Raw genomic sequence first — 24,740 nt, 5'->3', positions numbered from 1 at the left:
GTCAGTGACTTATTTCCATTGGGGTCCTCTTACCTTATTATTATAATATAAAGGTTATAATATTTTCTTATTATTCTACAATGAAGATAACATCTTATTATCATACTAAAAAGACTATATACTACACCAAGGTCATTAAGACTATCTACAATACAAGGGTCATTACTAGGAATATGGTAAAATTTACACGTATGTTAGCTAAAAAATAGAAAATCCTTCCCCTCCCTTTCAGTAGCTACATTCATCAGACACCTTTTGGCACTCTTCTTGAACTGGTTCATGCTAAGACTGGCTTTGACATGTGCGACATCTGTTTGGGGTTACCCCTTTATTGGTATAGTATGTTTGAAACTTATCAGAGTCTGTGTTAAAAGTATTTGACGCAGCTGGTAGTTTACTTACTAGTGTTGATGCAACAGATGTGTAGTAGGAATTAAAGCCATTTGCCACCTTAGATGTTTCGTGGCATACCTCATTATCGATAGTGAGTACTATGTTAGACCTATCTACTGGCTTATGGCTATACCCCAACTGTTTTAGTTGTTGCCAGAGCTTTCTGGGGTTATACTTATACTCTTTAATTTTTGAACAATAGTGCTTTGCCTTTGTTCCTTTTATAAGCCTCTGTACTTTGTTCCTCACCCTTTGGAATTCATTTAGTGCTGCAATATCCTGTCTGCTTTAAATCTTTTTAGCAGCTGGTCTCTGAATTTCATATTATCTAATATCTCAGTAGTCATCCAGGGTTCAGTTCTTCGTTTAATCCTAACCTCTTAACTGGTGCAATATTATCAAGGATGGTAGTGAACATTGTTTTGAATTTTTCCCAGGCATCGTTTACGTCCGTGCAACTTGTTATCTCTGTCCAGTCACAATTGTGTAGCCTATTTACCAGTGTTTCTTTACTGTAGTTTCTAGTTGACCTCATTTTTATTGTCCTGTGTAGGTCTATCCTATCCCTAGTGATTTTCCTGGTGCAGTAAATGATGAAATGATCACTAAGGCCTGTGGTAATGACGCCTGACTGACTGATGTTCTCAAAGTACGTGGTCAATTAGGGTGGCTGTATTAATTAGTTGAGTGTAACTATTTAAACCTAGAATTTGCTTATACCTTTTGCATAGCCCGTTATTTTGCTGCTGAAAACAGATATTGAAGTCGCCCAGTATTATTGTCTCGCAATTGTTTTCAAGTCCGGACAATACTCTGGAAAAGTCTTCTAAGAACTGGTCCTGGGTGGGAAGGCGGTAACTAGTTCCTACTAAGATGGGTTTGGTCTTGGGAAGCAGCACTTCGAACCATAGAATCTCCAGTTTAATGTTATTTAAATCAGGTCTTGGGTTGTAAGCTAAGTCATTTCTAATGTAGCACATACTCCACCACCCTTTCTGTTCCTATCTAAGCGTTTTATATTGTAACCTTCTATTTTGACCTCGTCGTCAGTCACCGTATCATCCAACCAGGATTCAGAGATGGTTATAACTGCCGCCCTAATTTTGTTAGCTAGAATCCTAATCTCTGTCAATTTAGGAAGAAGTGATCTTGCGTTGACATGAATAAAGTGAAGACCTGTTTTCATAAAACAATTATAATCATCAGTATATGGCAATGGGTCATTTGTATTAAAATTAGGTAAATCAATGTCATCATTGTTAAAGGGTAACTGTGCCAAAGTGCATTTGTTACACACAAAATGAATTCTGGCACCGTTGCTATAATTATACATACATCCATCATGCACCCACCCCTTACACATTTTACATAAGGTGCCTTTTCTGTTTTTCATGCGTACTTTAGTACAGTGTATGCACCTGTTTGCAAATACTAATATAGAGCTAACTGTAAACACTATATTTAGATATAGCTAACTGTAAACATTAGTTAGATCCATGGCTGAAGGCAGCCAGGGATCTATTGGTAATTCACCATATGCTTGGTGGAAAGCTGTTGAACAGTCTTGGGCCCCGGATAATCATTACCTGGAGTTTACCTGGAGAGAGTTCCGGGGGTCAACGCCCCCGCGGCCCGGTCTGTGACCAGGCCTCCTGGTGGATCAGAGCCTGATCAACCAGGCTGTTGCTGCTGGCTGCACGCAAACCAACGTACGAGCCACAGCCCGGCTGGTCAGGAACCAACTTTAGGTGCTTGTCCAGTGCCAGCTTGAAGACTGCCAGGGGTCTGTTGGTAATCCCCCTTATGTATGCTGGGAGGCAGTTGAACAGTCTCGGGCCCCTGACACTTATTGTATGGTCTCTTAACGTGCTAGTGACACCCCTGCTTTTCATTGGGGGCATGTTGCATCGTCTGCCAACTCCTTTGTTTTCGTAGTGAGTGATTTTTGTGTGCAAGTTCGGTACTAGTCCCTCTAGGATTTTCCAGGTGTATATAATCATGTATCTCTCCCGCCTGCGTTCCAGGGAATACAGGTTCAGGAACCTCAAGCCCTCCCAGTAATTGAGGTGTTTTATCTCCGTTATGCGCGCCGTGAAGGTTCTCTGTACATTTTCTAGGTCAGCAATTTCACCTGCCTTGAAAGGTGCTGTTAGTGTGCAGCAATATTCCAGCCTAGATAGAACAAGTGACCTGAAGAGTGTCATCATGGGCTTGGCCTCCCTAGTTTTGAAGGTTCTGGAGTTTACCTGGAGTTTACCTGGAGAGAGTTCCGGGGGTCAACGCCCCCGCGGCCCGGTCTGTGACCAGGCCTCCTGGTGGATCAGAGCCTGATCAACCAGGCTGTTGCTGCTGGCTGCACGCAAACCATCCTGTCATTTTTCTAGCAGATGCGATTGATACAATGTTATGGTCCTTGAAGGTGAGATCCTCCGACATGATCACTCCCATTGTGCTCCCTCTTAGTGTATTCATGGCGTCCCTGCTTTTTAACACATCACCATGATACTCACCTCTAACATTCCTCCAGCACACCCACATCCAACCTACTCACCACCAGCATACACATCTACAACACAGTAACGTCCAACGTACCTACCTGGAACCTAACACTCCTACACAGTACACACGAAGTGGGGAGAGGAGAGACAGTTTTTAATTTCTTATACAGTAAAAATGTGTACATACATTGTAATGTTGTTTGAGTCTATATGACAAATTATTATTATTATTATTATTATTATTATTATTATTATTATTGTCATCATCATCATCAAAATGAAGCGCTAAACCTATTAGGGTCATTATATGACAAATGGGAACAAAAGCTAGCTATATTTTCCTGTTGTATTCCATCACTCAGGATGGATGTTGTACATAAGGTCAAAAAAGCTGGGGTGCGTCAAACCTGTAAGGGGTCATACAGCAACCGGGGGAATGGGAAACAATCAGGATCCATCCAGGGAAAGGGAGAATAGGGCCAATTCCTTGGATTAAGAGCCACTCACGGCACCAAGGCACCTTCTTTAAGTGGTGTGGGTTCAGTAAGTTTATTCACGTACAAGTACACATAAATAGTTACACAAATTACTGTACATAGCCGCATATGTGTAGATTACCTAGGATAACCCAAAACGTCAGTGACACATTTCCATTGGTAACAATGGTAACTTCAAGGATTTCGTACCGGCAAGCCTAAATTACTGTTATTTGGAGATTACGTCTTGCCCAGGCCAGGGATTGAACCCGGATCCTTTTGGTGTGAGGGGAAATCGTTACCACTAAACCGAAAGTGCTTTACCTCATTTGATTATATGTAGATAAAATTATTATTATTATTATTATTATTATTATTATTATTATTATTATTATTATTATTATTATTATTATTATTATTATTTTATTAGAACATTTGCATCAAAAATACCAATATCATTTATAATAAAAATGCTAATGACATAAATAAAATACTATAATTTTACTCACTCGAGAGGTTGCAACAAGTACAATTTGTTTACTTAAGAACCCTTCAATAAATATGCTCTACAAACTCGTCTTTTATGGATATACGTATGAAAAAAGTTAGTATTGGAAAGTATAAGCAGGCTAAACTTGTTTACTTTCACTCAACATCTGGTTGTGTGAGCTGGGCACGTTTGCTCTCCAGGCCACTAAACACTTTTTTTTTTCTTTTGAATATTAGAAACCTCCGCAGCGATCTTTCTCCTGAAGGATCGAGCATCAGCTGTTATTCCTACCATCTGCTACCACATGGGGTGACTTTTTGACTTTTTTGGGGGGTTATCCTAGGTAATTTACACTATGTATTATGTTTGTACTTATGTGTACGAGTGCCTAAATAAAATTACTTAGGCTTCGAAAGGGCAAGACCATCTGTTTGCTCTCCGTCACCTGCGTCAACGGCTCATTAAAGAGTTGCTAGGGTTAGAGCCCAGGGCGAACAGCTTGTGGAGACGAGACAAATAAATTGTGGAGTCCTCGAGGCAGAAACTTATGATGGCTCTAAGGGCAATAATTTACGGAGGCCACCAGGGCAAACAATTGTGGGGATCCCAAGGTGAACAGCTTGTGGGGATTCGAAGGCGAACATTTTTTGGGGGCCCCAAGGCGAACATCTTGTGGGGGCCAGAAGGCGAACAACTTGTGGGGGCCAGAAGGCGAACAACTTGTGGAGGTCCCAAGGCAAACAACTTGTTGGGGACCCCAAGGCGAACAACTTGGGGGGGGGGTCCCAAGGCGACCTTGTGGGGGCCAGAAGGCGAACAACTTGCGAGGGTTCTCAGGGCGAGCAGTTTATGGAGGTCCCAGAACAAGCATCTTGTGGGAGCCCTAGGACAAGCATATTGTAGGGGAGGGCGGTCAAGCATCTTGTAGGGGCCATCAGATCAGGCCTCTTGTAGGGGCCATTAGATCAGGCCTTTTGTAGGGGCCATCAGATCAGGCCTCTTGTAGGGGCCATCAGATCAGGCCTCTTGTACGGGCCCCCAGGGTAAACATCTTGTTGGGGCTCCAAGGGCAATCATCTTGTAGGGGCCACCAGAGCAATCATCTTGTAGGGGCCATCAGAGCAGTCATCTTGTAGGGGCCATCAGAGCAGTCATCTTGTAGGGGCCATCAGAGCAATCATCTTGTAGGGGCCATCAGAGCAGTCATCTTGTAGGGGCCATCAGAGCAATCATCTTGTAGGGGCCATCAGAGCAGTCATCTTGTAGGGGCCATCAGAGCAGTCATCTTGTAGGGGCCATCAGAGCAATCATCTTGTAGGGGCCATCAGAGCAGTCATCTTGTAGGGGCCATCAGAGCAGTCATCTTGTAGGGGCCATCAGAGCAGTCATCTTGTAGGGGCCATCAGAGCAGTCATCTTGTAGGGGCCATCAGAGCAGTCATCTTGTAGGGGCCATCAGAGCAATCATCTTGTAGGGGCCATCAGAGCAGTCATCTTGTAGGGGCCATCAGAGCAATCATCTTGTAGGGGCCATCAGAGCAATCATCTTGTAGGGGCCATCAGAGCAATCATATTGTAGGGGCGATCAGAGCAGACATCTTGTAGGGGCCATCAGAGCAGTAGGGGCCATCAGAGCATTCATCTTGTAGGGGCCATCAGAGCAATCATCTTGTAGGGGCCATCAGAGCAGTCATCTTGTAGGGGCCATCAGAGCAATCATCTTGTAGGGGCCATCAGAGCAATCATCTTGTAGGGGCCATCAGAGCAATCATATTGTGTTGACCAGGAGGGCAGTCATCTTGTAGGGGCCATCAGAGCAGTCATCTTGTAGGGGCCATCAGAGCAATCATCTTGTAGGGGCCATCAGAGCAATCATCTTGTAGGGGCCATCAGAGCAATCATCTTGTAGGGGCCATCAGAGCAATCATCTTGTAGGGGCCATCAGAGCAATCATCTTGTAGGGGCCATCAGAGCAATCATCTTGTAGGGGCCATCAGAGCAATCATCTTGTAGGGGCCATCAGAGCAATCATCTTGTAGGGGCCATCAGAGCAATCATCTTGTAGGGGCCATCAGAGCAATCATCTTGTAGGGGCCATCAGAGCAATCATCTTGTAGGGGCCATCAGAGCAATCATCTTGTAGGGGCCATCAGAGCAATCATCTTGTAGGGGCCATCAGAGCAATCATCTTGTAGGGGCCATCAGAGCAATCATCTTGTAGGGGCCATCAGAGCAATCATCTTGTAGGGGCCATCAGAGCAATCATCTTGTAGGGGCCACCAGAGCAATCATCTTGTAGGGGCCATCAGAGCAATCATCTTGTAGGGGCCATCAGAGCAATCATCTTGTAGGGGCCATCAGAGCAATCATCTTGTAGGGGCCATCAGAGCAATCATCTTGTAGGGGCCATCAGAGCAATCATCTTGTAGGGGCCATCAGAGCAATCATCTTGTAGGGGCCATCAGAGCAATCATCTTGTAGGGGCCATCAGAGCAATCATCTTGTAGGGGCCATCAGAGCAATCATCTTGTAGGGGCCATCAGAGCAATCATCTTGTAGGGGCCATCAGAGCAATCATCTTGTAGGGGCCATCAGAGCAATCATCTTGTAGGGGCCATCAGAGCAATCATCTTGTAGGGGCCATCAGAGCAATCATCTTGTAGGGGCCATCAGAGCAATCATCTTGTAGGGGCCACCAGAGCAATCATCTTGTAGGGGCCACCAGAGCAATCATCTTGTAGGGGCCATCAGAGCAATCATCTTGTAGGGGCCACCAGAGCAATCATCTTGTAGGGGCCATCAGAGCAATCATCTTGTAGGGGCCATCAGAGCAATCATCTTGTAGGGGCCATCAGAGCAGTCATCTTGTAGGGGCCATCAGAGCAATCATCTTGTAGGGGCCACCAGAGCAATCATCTTGTAGGGGCCATCAGAGCAATCATCTTGTAGGGGCCATCAGAGCAGAGCAGTCATCTTGTAGGGGCCATCAGAGCAATCATCTTGTAGGGGCCATCAGAGCAATCATCTTGTAGGGGCCACCAGAGCAATCATCTTGTAGGGGCCATCAGAGCAATCATCTTGTAGGGGCCACCAGAGCAATCATCTTGTAGGGGCCATCAGAGCAGTCATCTTGTAGGGGCCATCAGAGCAGAGCAATCATCTTGTAGGGGCCACCAGTCATCTTGCAATCATCTTGTAGGGGCCATCAGAGCAATCATCTTGTAGGGGCCATCAGAGCAATCATCTTGTAGGGGCCATCAGAGCAATCATCTTGTAGGGGCCATCAGAGCAATCATCTTGTAGGGGCCATCAGAGCAATCATCTTGTAGGGGCCATCAGAGCAATCATCTTGTAGGGGCCATCAGAGCAATCATCTTGTAGGGGCCATCAGAGCAATCATCTTGTAGGGGCCACCAGAGCAATCATCTTGTAGGGGCCATCAGAGCAATCATCTTGTAGGGGCCACCAGAGCAATCATCTTGTAGGGGCCATCAGAGCAATCATCTTGTAGGGGCCATCAGAGCAATCATCTTGTAGGGGCCACCAGAGCAATCATCTTGTAGGGGCCACCAGAGCAATCATCTTGTAGGGGCCATCAGAGCAATCATCTTGTAGGGGCCATCAGAGCAGTCATCTTGTAGGGGCCATCAGAGCAATCATCTTGTAGGGGCCATCCAGAGCAATCATCTTGTAGGGGCCATCCAGAGCAATCATCTTGTAGGGGCCACCAGAGCAATCATCTTGTAGGGGCCATCAGAGCAGTCATCTTGTAGGGGCCATCAGAGCAATCATCTTGTAGGGGCCACCAGAGCAATCATCTTGTATCAGAGCAATTCTTGTAGGGGCCATCAGAGCAGTCATCTTGTAGGGGCCATCAGAGCAATCATCTTGTAGGGGCCATCAGAGCAATCATCTTGTAGGGGCCATCAGAGCAATCATCTTGTAGGGGCCATCAGAGCAATCATCTTGTAGGGGCCATCAGAGCAATCATCTTGTAGGGGCCACCAGAGCAATCATCTTGTAGGGGCCACCAGAGCAATCATCTTGTAGGGGCCATCAGAGCAATCATCTTGTAGGGGCCATCAGAGCAATCATCTTGTAGGGGCCATCAGAGCAATCATCTTGTAGGGGCCATCAGAGCAATCATCTTGTAGGGGCCATCAGAGCAGTCATCTTGTAGGGGCCATCAGAGCAATCATCTTGTAGGGGCCACCAGAGCAATCATCTTGTAGGGGCCACCAGAGCAATCATCTTGTAGGGGCCACCAGAGCAATCATCTTGTAGGGGCCATCAGAGCAGTCATCTTGTAGGGGCCATCAGAGCAATCATCTTGTAGGGGCCACCAGAGCAATCATCTTGTAGGGGCCATCAGAGCAATCATCTTGTAGGGGCCATCAGAGCAGTCATCTTGTAGGGGCCATCAGAGCAATCATCTTGTAGGGGCCATCAGAGCAATCATCTTGTAGGGGCCACCAGAGCAATCATCTTGTAGGGGCCATCAGAGCAATCATCTTGTAGGGGCCATCAGAGCAGTCATCTTGTAGGGGCCATCAGAGCAATCATCTTGTAGGGGCCATCAGAGCAGTCATCTTGTAGGGGCCATCAGAGCAGTCATATTGTGTTGACCAGGAGGGCAGTCATCTTGTAGGGGCCATCAGAGCAGTCATATTGTGTTGACCAGGAGGGCAGTCATCTTGTAGGGGCCATCAGAGCAGTCATATTGTGTTGACCAGGAGGGCAGTCATCTTGTAGGGGCCATCAGAGCAGTCATCTTGTGTTGACCAGGAGGGCAGTCATCTTGTAGGGGCCACCAGAGCAGTCATCTTGTGTTGACCAGGAGGGCAGTCATCTTGTAGGGGCCACCAGAGCAATCATCTTGTAGGGGCCATCAGAGCAATCATCTTGTAGGGGCCACCAGAGCAATCATCTTGTAGGGGCCATCAGAGCAATCATCTTGTAGGGGCCACCAGAGCAATCATCTTGTAGGGGCCATCAGAGCAATCATCTTGTAGGGGCCACCAGAGCAATCATCTTGTAGGGGCCATCAGAGCAATCATCTTGTAGGGGCCACCAGAGCAATCATCTTGTAGGGGCCACCAGAGCAATCATCTTGTAGGGGCCATCAGAGCAATCATCTTGTAGGGGCCACCAGAGCAATCATCTTGTAGGGGCCATCAGAGCAATCATCTTGTAGGGGCCATCAGAGCAATCATCTTGTAGGGGCCACCAGAGCAATCATCTTGTAGGGGCCATCAGAGCAATCATCTTGTAGGGGCCATCAGAGCAATCATCTTGTAGGGGCCATCAGAGCAATCATCTTGTAGGGGCCATCAGAGCAATCATCTTGTAGGGGCCATCAGAGCAATCATCTTGTAGGGGCCATCAGAGCAATCATCTTGTAGGGGCCATCAGAGCAATCATCTTGTAGGGGCCATCAGAGCAATCATCTTGTAGGGGCCATCAGAGCAATCATATTGTGTTGACCAGGAGGGCAGTCATCTTGTAGGGGCCATCAGAGCAATCATTTTGTAGGGGCCACCGGGTCAAACATCTTGTAGGGGCCCCCAGGTCAAGCATCTTGTGGGGACCACCAGGGCAATCATCTTGTAGGGGCCGCCAGATCAATCATCTTGTAGGGGCCCCAGGTCAGGCATCTTGTAGGGGCCCCAGGTCAGGCATCTTGTAGGGGCCCCAGGTCAAGCATCTTGTAGGGGCCACCAGGTCAATCATCCTGTATGGGCCACCAAGTCCATCATCTTTTAGGAGCCATTAGGTCAGTCATCTTGTAGGGGCTCCACTACTACAGTTTGATTGTTAATTGATACACTGGTATTGTTATACAATATAACGTATCAACTAAGTGTTCATTAAGAAAGTTAGGTTGATAGTTTTTGTAGTCTACATCCATCCTGTGGGTGGTAGTCATCCAACATCCATCCTGTGGGTGGTAGTCATCCAACATCCATCCTGTGGGTGGTAGTCATCCAACATCCATCCTGTGGGTGGTAGTCACCCAACATCCATCCTGTGGGTGGTAGTCACCCAACATCCATCCTGTGGGTGGTAGTCATCCAACATCCATCCTGTGGGTGGTAGTCACCCAACATCCATCCTGTGGGTGGTAGTCACCCAACATCCATCCTGTGGGTGGTAGTCACCCAACATCCATCCTGTGGGTGGTAGTCACCCAACATCCATCCTGTGGGTGGTAGTCATCCAACATCCATCCTGTGGGTGGTAGTCATCCAACATCCATCCTGTGGGTGGTAGTCATCCAACATCCATCCTGTGGGTGGTAGTCATCCAACATCCATCCTGTGGGTGGTAGTCATCCAACATCCATCCTGTGGGTGGTAGTCATCCAACATCCATCCTGTGGGTGGTAGTCATCCAACATCCATCCTGTGGGTGGTAGTCACCCCACATCCAACCTGTGGGTGGTAGTCACCTCCTTATCCGTCCTGTGAACTGTAGTGAGAATTATTACAGAGGGACATAACAGGAACAAGAACTGTGTCCCAACATTCTGAGAGTTAAGCATGTTATTCGTCTTTTAAAGTAAAATATTTTTCTCTTCGTGGTGTTAAATTCAGTACAAGTACCGTGTATAGTGTACACAACAGATTCTCCTAAATTTTTGCACATTACAGTATTTAAGAAGATTCAGTTTCTTTAATCTCTGCACCACTCATACACACGAAATTTTGTATAGAAACCATACCCCCGGCCGGGATTGAACCCGCGGTCAGAGAGTCTCAAAACTCCAGCCCGTCGCGTTAGCCACTAGACCAGCTAGCCACAATAAGATTCATCCAACTAGGTATATTTCTACACCATAGGAAGGTTAGCACAGGCACCACTGTGACCACAAATTTTGTGGCTAGCTGGTCTAGTGGCTAACGCGACGGGCTGGAGTTTTGAGACTCTATGACCGCGGGTTCAATCCCGGCCGGGGGTATGGTTTGTTTGCAATCGTGTCATTACGATTTCTTAAGTCGTAATTTTGTATAGGTTAGGATAAGATTAAGATTTGTTGGGATTTTTAACAGGAGGGTTAGCCACCCAGGATAACCCAAGAAAGTCAGTGCGTCATCGAGGAATGTGTCTTATTTCCATTGTGGTCCTTCAATCTTGTTCCTCAGGATGCGACCCAGACAAGTCGACTAACACCCAGGTACCTACTTACTGCTAGGTGTAAGGAAACATGCCCAACGTTTCCACCCATGCCAGTACTGAACCACGGAAACTCAATGTGTGAGGCGAGTGCTCTACCAACCAAGCCACAGGACACTGGGAGAAAAGAGAAATAAACCAAGTTCATGTGTGTGTACTCACCTATATGTAGCTGCAGGGGTCGATTCACAGCTCCTGGCCGTGTGTGTAAGTGTATACTCACCTGTTTGTGGTTGCAGGGGTCGAGACTCAGCTACTGGCCCCGCCTCTTCACTGGTCACTGCTAGATCCTCTCTCTCCCTGCTCCATGAACTTTATCAAACCTCGTCCTAAAACTATGTATGGCTTGTGCCTCCACTACATCACTTGCCAGACTGTTCCACTTCCTGACAACTCTATGACTGAAGAAATACTTCCTAACGTGTACTCACCTAATTGTGGTTGCAGGGGTCGAGACTCAGCTCCTGGCCCCGCCTCTTCATTGACCACTACTGGGTCCTCCCTCTTCCTGCTCCATGAGCTTTATCATACCTCGTCTTAAAACTATGTATAGTTCCTGCCTCCACTGCATCGCTTGCCAGACTGTTCCACTTCCTAACAACTCTGTGGCTGAAGAAATACTTCCTAACATCCCTTTGACTCATCTGAGTCTTCAGCTTCCAATTGTGACCCCTTGTTTCTGAGTCCCATCTCTGGAACATCCTGTCTCTGTCCACCTTGTCTATTCCACGCAGTATTTTGTATGTTGTTATCATGTCTCCCCTGACCCTCCTGTCCTCCAGTGTCGTCAGACCGATTTCCCTTAACCTTTTTTCATAGGACATTTCCCTTAGCTCTGGAACTAACCTTGTCGCAAGCTTGTGCATTTTCTCTAATTTCTTGACGTGTTTGACCAGGTGCGGGTTCCAAACTAGTGCTGCATACTCCAGTATGGGCCTGATGTACACGGTGTACAGTGTCTTGAACGATTCCTTACTTAGGTATCGGAGCGCTATTCTCAGGTTTGCCAGGGGCCCATATGCTGCAGCAGTTATCTGGTTGATGTATGCTTCCGGAGACGTGTTTGGTGTTATACTCACCCCAAGATCTTTCTCCTTGAGCGAGGTTTGCAGTCTTTGGCCACCTAGCCTATACTCTGCGGTCTTCTTTGCCCTTCCCCGATCTTCATGACTTTGCATTTGGCGGGGTTAAATTTGAAAAGCTAGTTGCTGGACCCGGTGTCCAGCCTGTCCAGATCTCTTTGAAGTCTTGCCTGATCCTCATCTGATTTAATTCTCCTCATTAACTTCACATCATCTGCGAACAGGGGCACTTCTGAGTTTATCCCTTCTATCATATCACATATATCAAAAATAGCACTGGTCCTAGGACCGACCCCTGTGGGACCCCGCTCGTCACAGGGGCCCACTGTGATACCTCATCATGTACCATGACTCGTTGTTGCCTCCCCGTCAGGTATTATCTGATCCATTTCAGTGCCCTTCCTATTATAAGCGCCTGATGTGTGTGTGTGTGTGTACTCACCTAATTGTACTCACCTAATTGTGGTTGCAGGGGTCGATACTCAGCTCCTGGCCCCGCCTCTTCACTGACCGCTACTTGGTCCTCCCTCTCCCTGCTCCATGAGCTTTATCATACCTTGTCTTAAAACTATGTATGGTTCCTGCCTCCACTACATCGCTTGCCAGACTATTCCACTTCCTAACAACTCTGTGGCTGAAGAAATACTTCCTGATAGTGTGTGTGTGTGTGTGTGTGTGTGTGTGTGTGTGTGTGTGTGTGTGTGTGTGTGTGTGTGTGTGTGTGTGTGTGCAAAATATGTCCCTCACAGTGTCAATTTTTATACTCAAATTGCCCATCCCCTTTTTATATTTTGGGTTGTGGTTGGTGTGTGTGGTGGTGGTGTTGGGGAGGGAGCCTTGGGTTAGCGCCTCGGTTGCTTCCCCTTTAACCGGGCAGTGTCAATAGTGCATATTAAAAATGCTAACTTCTTTGTGGACTTGTACAGAGCAAGCAAGTTGAGGCACACTAAACTTGCACTTTCTGGCTACATTTTGTTGATTCTTATCATGAGATTTGGTATGAATAAGTTGGGCAAGAAGGATACAAAGTTAGTGAAGCAGGTCACACAACCCGACTATACATTCACACACGATGCCTTGTGCAACGCTTATTATGTTCTCCCTCCGCTATCACCAACAACCTCATGGGTCAGAGACCTGGCTGGATTTAGCAGACAGGATCGAGCCCCTCTGCTAATTAGGCTGAATAGCCCTGACAAATAAACAAGCAAGCGTTATATTTTCACACACACACACAGTAGCGACCAGTGAAGAGGCGGGGCCAGGAGCTATGACTCGACCTCTGCAACCACAACTAGGTGAGTACACACATATATCCACACACACACACACACTCATCGCAAACGGGCGATGTGTGTGTGTGTGCGGCAGTGACCGTTACGCAGGGAGGGGTGGGTGCCCCCGCCTGAGGGCGATATACTTGTATATGTTACTAAACCCAGCCGGAGCTTTGAGCTAGTGCTACCTTCGTACTTTTACGTATTCCTTTACACACTACTTGACACCCCCAGCCAAAAATGTTATCAACAGTTTTACCTGCACTATCTGTTACTTAGCCAGAGCTCTGAGCTACAGTGATACCTGTATACACTACTTATTACTCCCAGCCAGAGCTCTGAGATACAGTGCTACCTGTATACACTACTTATTACTCCCAGCCAGAGCTCTGAGATACAGTGCTACCTGTATACACTACTTATTACTCCCAGCCAGATCTCTGAGATACAGTGCTACCTGTATACACTACTTATTACTCCCAGCCAGAGCTCTGTATACACTACAGAGCTCTGAGCTACAGTGCTACCTGTATACACTACTTATTACTCCCAGCCAGAGCTCTGAGATGCAGTGCTACCTGTATACACTACTTATTACTCCCAGCCAGAGCTCTGTATACACTACAGAGCTCTGAGCTACAGTGCTATCTGTATACACTACTTATTACTCCCAGCCAGAGCTCTGTATACACTACAGAGCTCTGAGCTACAGTGCTACCTGTATACACACTACTTACTACTTTCAGAGCTCTGAGGCACCCTAATTACTATCAGCATGGTAACTTGTTGCACACCTCTTTCTCGATTTCTGAGCTTTAAGATAAGATAAGATAAGATTTCGTTCGGATTTTTAACCCCGGAGGGTTAGCCACCCAGGATAACCCAAGAAAGTCAGTGCGTCATCGAGGACTGTCTAACTTATTTCCATTGGGGTCCTTAATCTTGTCCCCCAGGATGCGACCCACACCAGTCGACTAACACCCAGGTACCTATTTGCTGCTAGGTGAACAGGACAATAGTGTAAGGAAACGTGTCGAAATGTTTCCACCCGCCGGGAATCGAACCCGGGCCCTCCGTGTGTGAAGCGGGAGCTTTAGCCACCAGGCCACCGGGCCCCTATTTATTAATGGTGCAGTGACCGCAAGATAATGGCGTCATTTTATTTAGCGAATTTGTTTGATAAAATTCCACCACAAGAGCGTCAGTAAGGTCTCAGTCTGTAGTATACCCTTATAAGCATATATAATCCCTACAAGAGGAGGGAATAAAGTAGACTGTATATACCTAGATATGTGCTGTTTTTCATGTCTCCAGATATGAATGGTATAAACTTTGAGATATGGATGAGGTGTGGCTGCAACAGTCAGTCATCAAGAAATGAGCACAACAGTGGGGCAGCACTCCTACCAAGTTCTTGAAGGCAGGTCATCCACTGTGAACGCTGAGTTCAGGTTGGACCGGTTTAGTACATACTACTAGGCAGTCGAACATTACAAAAGAGGACGCACAAGCACACGTACGTACTTGCCTATTTGTGGTTGAAGGGGTCGATTCGCAGCTCCTGGTGTGCGTGTGTGTGTGTGTGTGCAATTTATAAGAAAAAAATGGACAGTGAGGGGAATCGAAGAACATACTCAAACGGATTCAATGAAAGGCCCAACATTTCCTTGTAACCATTATAGTCACTTCTCCGAGGCTATGGGTCTTCGTCAGCCTTGCACACAGGGCACTTATCTATATGACCATGTAAGAGTCTGGTTTGATCAATATGCAGTCGATAACGACGAAGGCTGGCTGAAAGTTTAGTTGTGGCTTGATTAAAAAAAATTGTTGGCCATCTAACCTACCCAACGATCAACGCTGCCAGCGGTCACGTAAGAGCTGAGTCATCACTGGAAAATAGTGTGAATAGGGGAACCGCCTGCAGGAGACTGGAGGGTCCTGAACTGCTGAACGTGCACAGTTTATTCAACAAGTTCATTGCCCTCAACACTAGAATGGCCAGGGACCCTTTTCTATCTGCAGAAGGTTACTCACAACCAACATTGAATGTTAAGAACTTGAAAGTCTAGATATCTTATAATGCAATTTAAAGGTCAACAAAACATGTAGGGGTTATGGTAGCGTTGTGGATTGCACTTCTCTTCTGAAAACACCAGGTTATCTCCAGCGGTCGTCCTCTGATGACATAGTAAAAAATATAAGTATATCCCACTGCATCATAAAATTTGAAATCATCAGTGTATACAACAGCAGCATCTGAATGTGATTTGAAATGTTAAAAGAAGTGTGAACATGAGTCTACAGCAGAGATGTGAGGCTTCGGAAATGAAAGGAAAGGCAGACTTTACCGTCTGGACAGACTTTCTCTGAAGGAAAGGTGGGGGGTAAGAGACAGGAAAAACAGTAAGAGTAGGTAGAGCAAGATGTTCCATGAGGGTCTGCAGTAAAGGCGTCTGGATTTCACTTTTCTACTGGGGAGGGAAGGGGCGGAACAAATTTGCTCAGATTTTTTTAAGAGTACTCTGATTTCTACATAAGCACTATATGGAGCATAAAACAGGGTTACAGTGTAAGTAACCAATATATATATTAGCATTGTATGAAGTGCTAGTCATTTTTTCATATAGCAGTTAAGTCAAATCAAAATTAAAGCAATCAATGATTATGTAATTAATAATTACAGTTATACCATTCATTTGTACTAATTGAAAAATTACTCTCCACTGTCTAGATTACAATTAACACCATAGACAAAATTCTGCTAAGTTTAAAATGACAATGAACACTGAACACAATGACATAATATTATAAAAGATAATTATATCCAAACAACTTGTGACTAAATTCCATTTTAATTCAAATATTTATTTGATATCAATATGTCCTAGGAGCGCCACGAGAACATTGAGACTAACACAATAAGTGTCCGGAGCCAAAGACTGTTCAACTGCCTCCCAGCATACATAAGGGGGATTACCAATAGACCCCTGGCTGTCTTCAAGAAGGCACTGGACAGGCACCTAAAGTCAGTACCTGACCAACTGGGCTGTGGTTCGTACGTCAGCTTGCGTGCGGCCAGTAGTAACAGCCTGGTTGATCAGACCCTGATCCACCATGAGGCCTGGTCTCAGACCGAGCCGCGGGGGTATTCATCCCTGAAACCCTCTCCAGGTAAACTCCAGGTAGTGTTTGCTTACATGAATTTCCATGTAACTGAGGATGAACGGAGTTTCGCTTATCACCCTCTACAGGAAAAATAAAACCATTGGGCAGTCAAAGAAAAGCAAGAAGAATTTAATATTTTCAAGCCTTAATATGGAAATATACAACGACAGTGGGAAATGGTGAATTGGAGTCCTCGAGTGAAAGTTATTTGTTTTGTTCAGAAAACTGGAAACGACATGATCTGGGACAAGTAACAGTGCAACTTGACTGTCCGTGTCAGCATAAGGAATTGTGAAAAAGGTCACAACTTCAGATAGTCCATGTACCAAGAAGCAGAACTGAGATGTGCGTTGATGGTGACTGGGAACAAAACACGTCTTCGGCTTTGTTCGACGGCAGGAGGAAGCCTGTTATCGATCGGAACACAAAAATATTTGCCAGAATGAAGTCGAGTGGTAGTAGGCTTTATAAGATAAAACAGGCGCATTGTCAAGTGAAACCAACTTGCTAATGGTCGCCTTTTCGTCCTCTCAAAGAAAGTTGGTGTTCAGGAAAGTCATTTTGAAGTTATGTACCAAGATGAAATAAAGAGTAATAAAACTGATGGGGAGAGTTAGGATGGTAGACAGCAACCCTCCAAATCTAACCATGGAGATGTACTACCGTTCTGTTATACGAGTGGGAAACGCCCAGTCTTAAATGTTTCGTATGCTGGCAGGATTGCTTGTCTTTAATTTGTCTTACGAACATGCAAAATAACAGGTAAATCTTGTTAACTTTAATTTTCCTCCGTGTTTCTTAGTACTGTAGTATTTCCTTTCAAATTTAGGAAGTTCAGTGTTAGACCGGATCGTGGGAACAATGATTCCGGGAAGTTTATTTTACTATATTTATTATGCACCTCATACCCGTCCAGGAACCATTAACAACAGTACAGATTAACTTATAAAAACAGATCCTGATCTCAGAGTGCTACACAAATCGTTTGTTAATTATCTTACAACAATTTGTTAATATAATTAACGAGAGCTGTGGATCTTTCATGGAAAGGATCGCTCACTGATGAACCCAGTTTTCGAAAAACGAGAACCACGGGAGTCTAACTGAAGGGACAAAATTCTTATAAAGCAGATCATGGGTAGATAAAGACTAGGAAGTTAAGTGGTGAAAGGTTTAGGCACTGAGGAAACATAGCAACGTCTTGGGAATCAGACCCAGCTACCCTAGGCTGTCTTAAACAAATATATAAACAAATAGTTTATATAAACTTATATTACGGTATATGGCTCAGCATTATGAAAATCTAGTGGAGTGGATTCTTGTGAGAGTTTGAAATAAATCTAAATGTATTTTGGCTGCTGCACGATCCAAGAAAGGTATCCCCATATTGCATAGCCCCAGCCCTCTGTATATCAGTGCACGGAAAAATATCAGTACTGAGTGCGGCATAAGTTTCTAATGCAATTAAATATTAACAGTGAAGATTTGATACGAATTAGACTTGATATTCAGAAGTTATAAACATGGACACTAATAGCTAAATTTCTTCAATTAAATTGCAAATTAGGAGATACAAAAGCTTAAGACTAATTCAAACCTCCCAGTAAGAAACACCAGCTTTGAAGCCAAACTGAAGAGGAATTCGCTTGTTATCTCCGAGGGATCAATATCCTAAAATACACCAACATCTTAAGTTTGACGTCTCTCACAGTTTGCTTTATCAAGTTGTCAGCATTAAGACGTAGGACAATTGGATAAAGTACTTAGAAATTATCGCATGTAAACCTGTTTCATTTTTTCCATATTTTTTTTTCTATGAAAAACGCAAATTTGGACCAACACAGCCTAAAATAAATCGAAACTTTTCTCCAGGTAAGATTTACCAGCTGTTGCAGTTGGAAAAAAAGCCTTCCAAAGTTTTGGGAAGAAACAGTAAACGACATTTCGGCTGGTACAGGACCATTATCAAGTTGAGATATCATCTAAAGGTTCCTTCTCGAATTGTTGATGAGAATCTCTTAGGATGAGTGTAGGTAGGCTGGTGGCTAAGTTACATGTAGCTAGTGATAAAATTAGATAAATAATACTTGTATTTGTATGACTTTGATATAACTAATATTGTGTGTATAATGCAGATCATGTTCGGACCGAATCTGAGCAGCTAGAAGAGGACGCGAGAAACTTCCTGCATGAGTTGGATGTGAAGGGATCAGAAGAATGCACAGTGGCCACCATGACCAGCTGGAACTATGCATCGGATATCACAGAGAAGCACAAGAAAGAAAAAGTGAGTACTGCGTTATTTTCTAGATTAGACCAGAACTATTACTTCTGATCCCATGTTTCACACATAAGTGTTGTTGAGTTTAAGGTCCACGACTCCTTTGGCAGTATGAAACCTGGTCCTAGAAGTCTAATTGGTCGCTTGCCTTTTAGATATCCGTGAAAAGTGAATGCTGCTTAATGTGTTGTGAGACCTTAGACCCATGTTTAAAAAGTTTACAACAGAGGGCAAGTTCCTGTTCCTAAGATTTAAGCTCTTTAACTTGGGGCCCTTTTTCCCGAGAAAGGGACCTCACTCTTTCCCAATTGTACTTCTCTTACAAAGAACCAAACGCTTTTATTTGGTATGAATATTTCTAAATTCATCATAATTTGATTTCGGAGGAGTATGAAAGCAATCATTGTCTGGATATCTCCCGGCATTGCTGCCAACCGTAGTGCACTACTCGGAGGATTGAATCATTTCCATAGTGCAGGTCTTACTGGAGTTGGCTTGCATATGTATGACATTCAAAGGTGTACCACTGCAATTTTCCGGTTCTCTCTTACCCAATGTTACATGAATGACGTTACCACCGTCGATACTCCCTAAACAGCAGACAGTTATTACGCCTTTTTTTCTAGAGGAGTTATTTCACCGGGATAGGCATAGGGAGCCTCCAGTGAAAATCGGTACCATGGGTTGCAATCGTCATACTCTTGAGGCCGGTGAAGGGCTCGTCTCTTGATCTGCGGAATTGGATCCACCCTTCCCTTATTTGAATAAAATTAATTCGTTCCATTCCTCAGACGAATATATAATATCCATGGGTTTGGCGCTTCCCCGTTAATATAATATGCAGTGCTGAGAGTTTGTGATGGATTTGTGGATATTTTTGGTTCATTCTGTACTATATACTCACCCCTTCATTCTGGTCATCCTCCTTCATTCTTATCCTCTTTCCTGTTTTGCCTTGTATCCATACCGAATAATTAACACCTAGACGTTAATAGGGCATTAAGATAAGAACGGGTATTTCTGTTAATTCTAGTTAAGTTAACTTTGTGTTGTGTTGTTTGTGTTGTTAAGTTAACTGCAGTGTTGTGGTTCGCGTTGCTCCTTTTATGCTTTGTAGCCACGTAACAATTACGTTTACTTCTCATACTTGCATCGTGATAACTAATCGAGTGTGTTAATATATATTATTTTACATGTTATTAGAGAAATATTAATGTGATTGTTTGAAACAGGCGGCTGCGGAGCTGAAATATGCAGAGTGGGAGAAGGAAGCTTGGGAAAGAGTTCGTAAGTGGAACGGCAAGTGGGAGACCCTGAGTGATCCCTACCTTAAGAGGCAGTTCAAGTTCATGTCCATCCTTGGTACAGCTGCTCTCCCCAAGCATGACCTCGAGAAGGTAAGTCCTCGGCCCCCACTCTAGGTCAGTGATGTGACACTTTAGTGTGACTGTTGTTTAACTTCTTGGTACAAGATGGCCCTGATTCTTTAATTATTATTTTTTTTATTAGCACACTGGCCGATTCCCACCAAGGCAGGGTGGCCCGAAAAAGAAAAACTTTCACCATCATTCACTCCATCACTGTCTTGCCAGAAGGGTGCTTTACACTGCAGTTTTTAAACTGCAACATTAACACCCCTCCTTCAGAGTGCAGGCACTGTACTTCCCCTCTCCAGGACTCAAGTCCGGCCTGCCGGTTTCCCTGAACCCCTTCATGAATGTTACTTTGCTCACACCCTAACAGCACGTCAAGTATTAAAAACCATTTGTCTCCATTCACTCCTATCAAACACGCTCACGCATGCCCGCTGGAAGTCCAAGCCCCTCGCACACAAAACCTCCTTTACCCCCTCCCTCCAACCTTTCCTAGGCCGACCCCTACCCCGCCTTCCTTCCACTACAGACTGATACACTCTTGAAGTCATTCTGTTTCGCTCCATTCTCTCTACATGCCCGAACCACCTCAACAACCCTTCCTCAGCCCTCTGGGCAACAGTTTTGGCAATCCCGCACCTCCTCCTAACTTCCAAACTACGAATTCTCTGCATTATATTCACACCACACATTGCCCTCAGACATGACATCTCCACTGCCTCCAGCTTTCTTCTCGCTGCAACATTCATCACCCATGCTTCACATCCATACAGGAGCGTTGGTAAAACTATACTCTCATACATTCCCCTCTTTGCTTCCAAGGACAAAGTTCTTTGTCTCCACAGACTCCTAAGTGCACCGCTCACCCTTTTCCCCTCATCAATTCTATGATTCACCTCATCCTTCATAGACCCATCCGCTGACACGTCCACTCCCAAATATCTGAATACATTCACCTCCTCCATACTCTCCCTCCAATCTGATATCCAGTCTTTCATCACCTAATCTTTTTGTTATCCTCATAGCCTTACTCTTTCCTGTATTCAATTTCAATTTTCTTTTTTTACACACCCTACCAAATTCATCCACCAACCTCTGCAACTTCTCTTCAGAATCTCCCAAGAGCACAGTGTCATCAGCAAAGAGCAACTGTGACAACTCCCACTTTATGTGTGATTCTTTATCTTTTAACTCCACACCTCTTGCCAAGACCCTCGCATTTACTTCTCTTACAACCCCATCTATAAATATATTGAACAACCACGGTGACATCACACATCCTTGTCTAAGGCCTACTTTTACTGAGAAATAATCTCCATCTTTCCTACACACTCTTAATTGAGCCTCACTATCCTCGTAAAAACTCTTCACTGCTTTCAGTAACCTACCTCCTATACCATACATCTGCAACATCTGCCACATTGCCACCCTATCCACCCTGTCATACGCCTTTTCCAAATCCATAAATGCCACAAAAACCTCTTTAGCCTTATCTAAATACTGTTCACTTATATGTTTCACTGTAAACACCTGGTCCACACACCCCCTACCTTTCCTAAAGCCTCCTTGTTCATCTGCTATCCTATTCTCCATCTTACTCTTAATTCTTTCAATAACAACTCGACCATACACTTTACCAGGTATACTCAACAGACTTATCCCCCTATAATTTTTGCACTCTCTTTTGTCCCCTTTGCCTTTATACAAAGTAACTATGCATGCTCTCTGCCAATCCTTAGGTACCTTACCTTCTTCCATACATTTATTAAATAATAGCACCAACCACTCCAAAACTATATCTCCACCTGCTTTTAACATTTCTATCTTTATCCCATCAATCCCAGCTGCCTTACCCCCTTTCATTCTACCTACTGCCTCACGAACTTCCCCCACACTCACATCTGGCTCTTCCTCACTCCTACAAGATGTTATTCCTCCTTGCCCTATATACGAAATCACAGCTTCCCTATCTTCATCAACATTCAACAATTCCTCAAACTATTCCCTCCATCTTCCCAATACCTCTAACTCTCCATTTAATAACTCTTCTCTCCTATTTTTAACTGACAAATCCATTTGTTTTCTAGGCTTCCTTAACTTGTTAATCTCACTCCAAAACTTGTTCTTATTTTCAACAAAATTTGTTGATAACATCTCACCCACTGTCTCATTTGCTCTCTTTTTACATTGCTTCACCACTCTCTTAACCTCTCTCTTTTTCTCCATATACTCTTCCCTCCTTGCATCACTTCTACTTTGTAAAAACTTCTCATATGCTAACTTTTTCTCCCTTACTACTCTCTTTACATCATCATTCCACCAATCGCTCCTCTTCCCTCCTGCACCCACAAACTTCTGCTGAACACTCTAACATTACATTTTTAAACCTACCCCATGCCTCTTCGACCCCATTGCCTATGCTCTCATTAGCCCATCTATCCTCCAATAGCTGTTTATATCTTACCCTAACTGCCTCCTCTTTTAGTTTATAAACCTTCGCCTCTCTCTTACCTGATGCTTCTATTCTCCTTGTATCCCATCTACCTTTTACTCTCAGTGCAGCTACAACTAAAAAGTGATCTGATATATCTGTGGCCCCTCTATAAACATGTACGTCCTGAAGTCTACTCAACAGTCTTTTATCCACCAATACATAATCCAACAAACTACTGTCATTTCGCCCTACATCATATCTTGTATACTTATTTATCCTCTTTTTCTTAAAATATGTATTACCTATAACTAAACCCCTTTCTATACAAAGTTCAATCAAAGGGCTCCCATTATCATTTACACCTGGCACCCCAAACTTACCTACCACACCCTCTCTAAAAGTTTCTCCTACTTTAGCATTCAGGTCCCCTACCACAGTTACTCTCTCACTTGGTTCAAAGGTTCCTATACATTCACTTAACATCTCCCAAAATCTCTCTCTCTCTCCTCTACATTCCTCTCTTCTCCAGGTGCATACACGCTTATTATGACCCACTTTTCGCATCCAACCTTTACTTTAATCCACATAATCCTCGAATTTACACATTCATATTCTCTTTTCTCCTTCCATACCTGATCCTTCAACATTATTGCTACCCCAATGTCATTGTTTAATTTCTTGGTACTTGCAGACCCTGATACTGTTTTTGTGATTGTTTCTTTTCTTGGCACTAGTCGACCCTGGTTCTTTAATGTCATTCTTTCACTTCTTGGTACGAGTTGGCCCTAATACAGAGTTTTGATAACAGTACAACAACCTGGTGACGGAGATGTCTACAGTATACAGCACAGCCAAGATATGCGACTACAAGAACCCCAGAAGCTGCAAGTTGGAACTTGAACCAGGTCAGTGACTAGCTGTTGTGTTGCAGTGCTTGTGGAGTACAGTGTAGTATTGCAGTGCCTATGAGGTGTAGTGTACAGTGTTGCAGTGCTTGTGAGATACAGTGTAGTGTGGTGAGTGTACTCGCTCATGTGCCTGTGGGATAGAAATATGAATACTGTTACAGAGATTGCCTGTCATCACAATGCCAACACCACTCTACCTATCATAAAACCCACCACTTCACTCCCTAATATTGCCCCCACCACTACACTCCCTGTCATTACACCAACTAACTTCTTCACCTCCACTCCCACTATAGTACCTCCACACCCACTACACCTCTCTATCCTAAGCTGTCTCCTTCATTTAAGCTTGACGCTTGTACAGCTCTCACTTGAGAGAGTCCTGATTGATTTCGATACCCTCCCACCATTTTATATGCAAAAAATAGTGAGAATGTTACCCTTTCATCAAACATTCTTTCAATAGAAAAGGTAAGAGACCCTTCTTGCTGGGACAAGGTAAGCGCTACATTATGCCAAGGCAGGACCCTCATGTTTTGTGCCTGGGGCTGTAGCATGTGTTGAGGGACGGGTGGTCACTGGGGGAAGGGGTGGAGAGATTAATAGACAGACAGGGGAAGAAGGGTGGAGGGATAGACAAGAAAGGAGACAAAGTCAAGGGGATGGATGGCGAGGGACGGGGTAAGGATCAAAGAATCAGTTGAAAGGGAGGAAGGGGAAGGGAGAGAGAGAGAGAGATACGAAAGTAGCGAGTTTCGAAAACAAAGAAGATTGGAAGAGTTGGTCATGTTTGTGATCTAAGAAAGAATTTTGTCTCGCTGGCTTCGGTCAGTTTCAAAATTATTCAGCGCCAAGCGCTGTTGATACAGGCCAAGGATTCCGTGCCTCACAGTCATTGAAGTCTCCATACTGGCGTGCTGGTGCGCCTGTCTTACACAACACCCTCACATAACATTGTACACTTATCACACTTACAATAGGTTAGATAAGTGCATGGTGCTTCCTTAATGTGGACGTTGTACACTTACCGCATTACATCTGTACCCACCCCAGTACTGCCTTTCTGCGGCAGTTATTATATTTATGGGGAAGCACCAAACCTGTAGTGGTCATCATACGGCGCCTGGAGGATGACAAGCAGTCAGGTTTGATACGAGGAATGGGAAGGCAGCTGCAATTCCTTGGATC

The 24,740-nt window shown here is 44.7% G+C and overlaps 1 protein-coding gene across 4 annotated transcripts in view; it reads left to right on the top strand.

Moving 5' to 3' along the window:
* The window catches only part of LOC128700584 (angiotensin-converting enzyme), a 56,901-nt gene that overhangs the window by 1,390 nt on the left and 30,771 nt on the right, over nucleotides 1-24,740 (top strand). For all 4 annotated transcript variants that reach the window (XR_011392239.1, XR_011392238.1, XM_070087043.1 and 1 more), the window contains exons 2-4: nucleotides 18,692-18,843; nucleotides 20,070-20,234; nucleotides 23,453-23,549. Coding sequence is in view for 2 of the 4 variants with exons in the window: in XM_070087043.1 (XP_069943144.1) it covers nucleotides 18,692-18,843; nucleotides 20,070-20,234; nucleotides 23,453-23,549 (414 nt within the window). In the remaining 2 variants the exon portion in view is untranslated. The remainder of the gene's footprint in view (nucleotides 1-18,691; nucleotides 18,844-20,069; nucleotides 20,235-23,452; nucleotides 23,550-24,740) is intronic.

This window comes from Cherax quadricarinatus, chromosome 20 (assembly GCF_038502225.1).
Source record: "Cherax quadricarinatus isolate ZL_2023a chromosome 20, ASM3850222v1, whole genome shotgun sequence".
In the NCBI taxonomy this organism is placed as follows: Eukaryota; Metazoa; Arthropoda; class Malacostraca; order Decapoda; family Parastacidae; genus Cherax; species Cherax quadricarinatus.
Note: the sequence above shows the minus strand (reverse complement) of the source record. Positions and strands in the feature narration are given on the sequence as shown.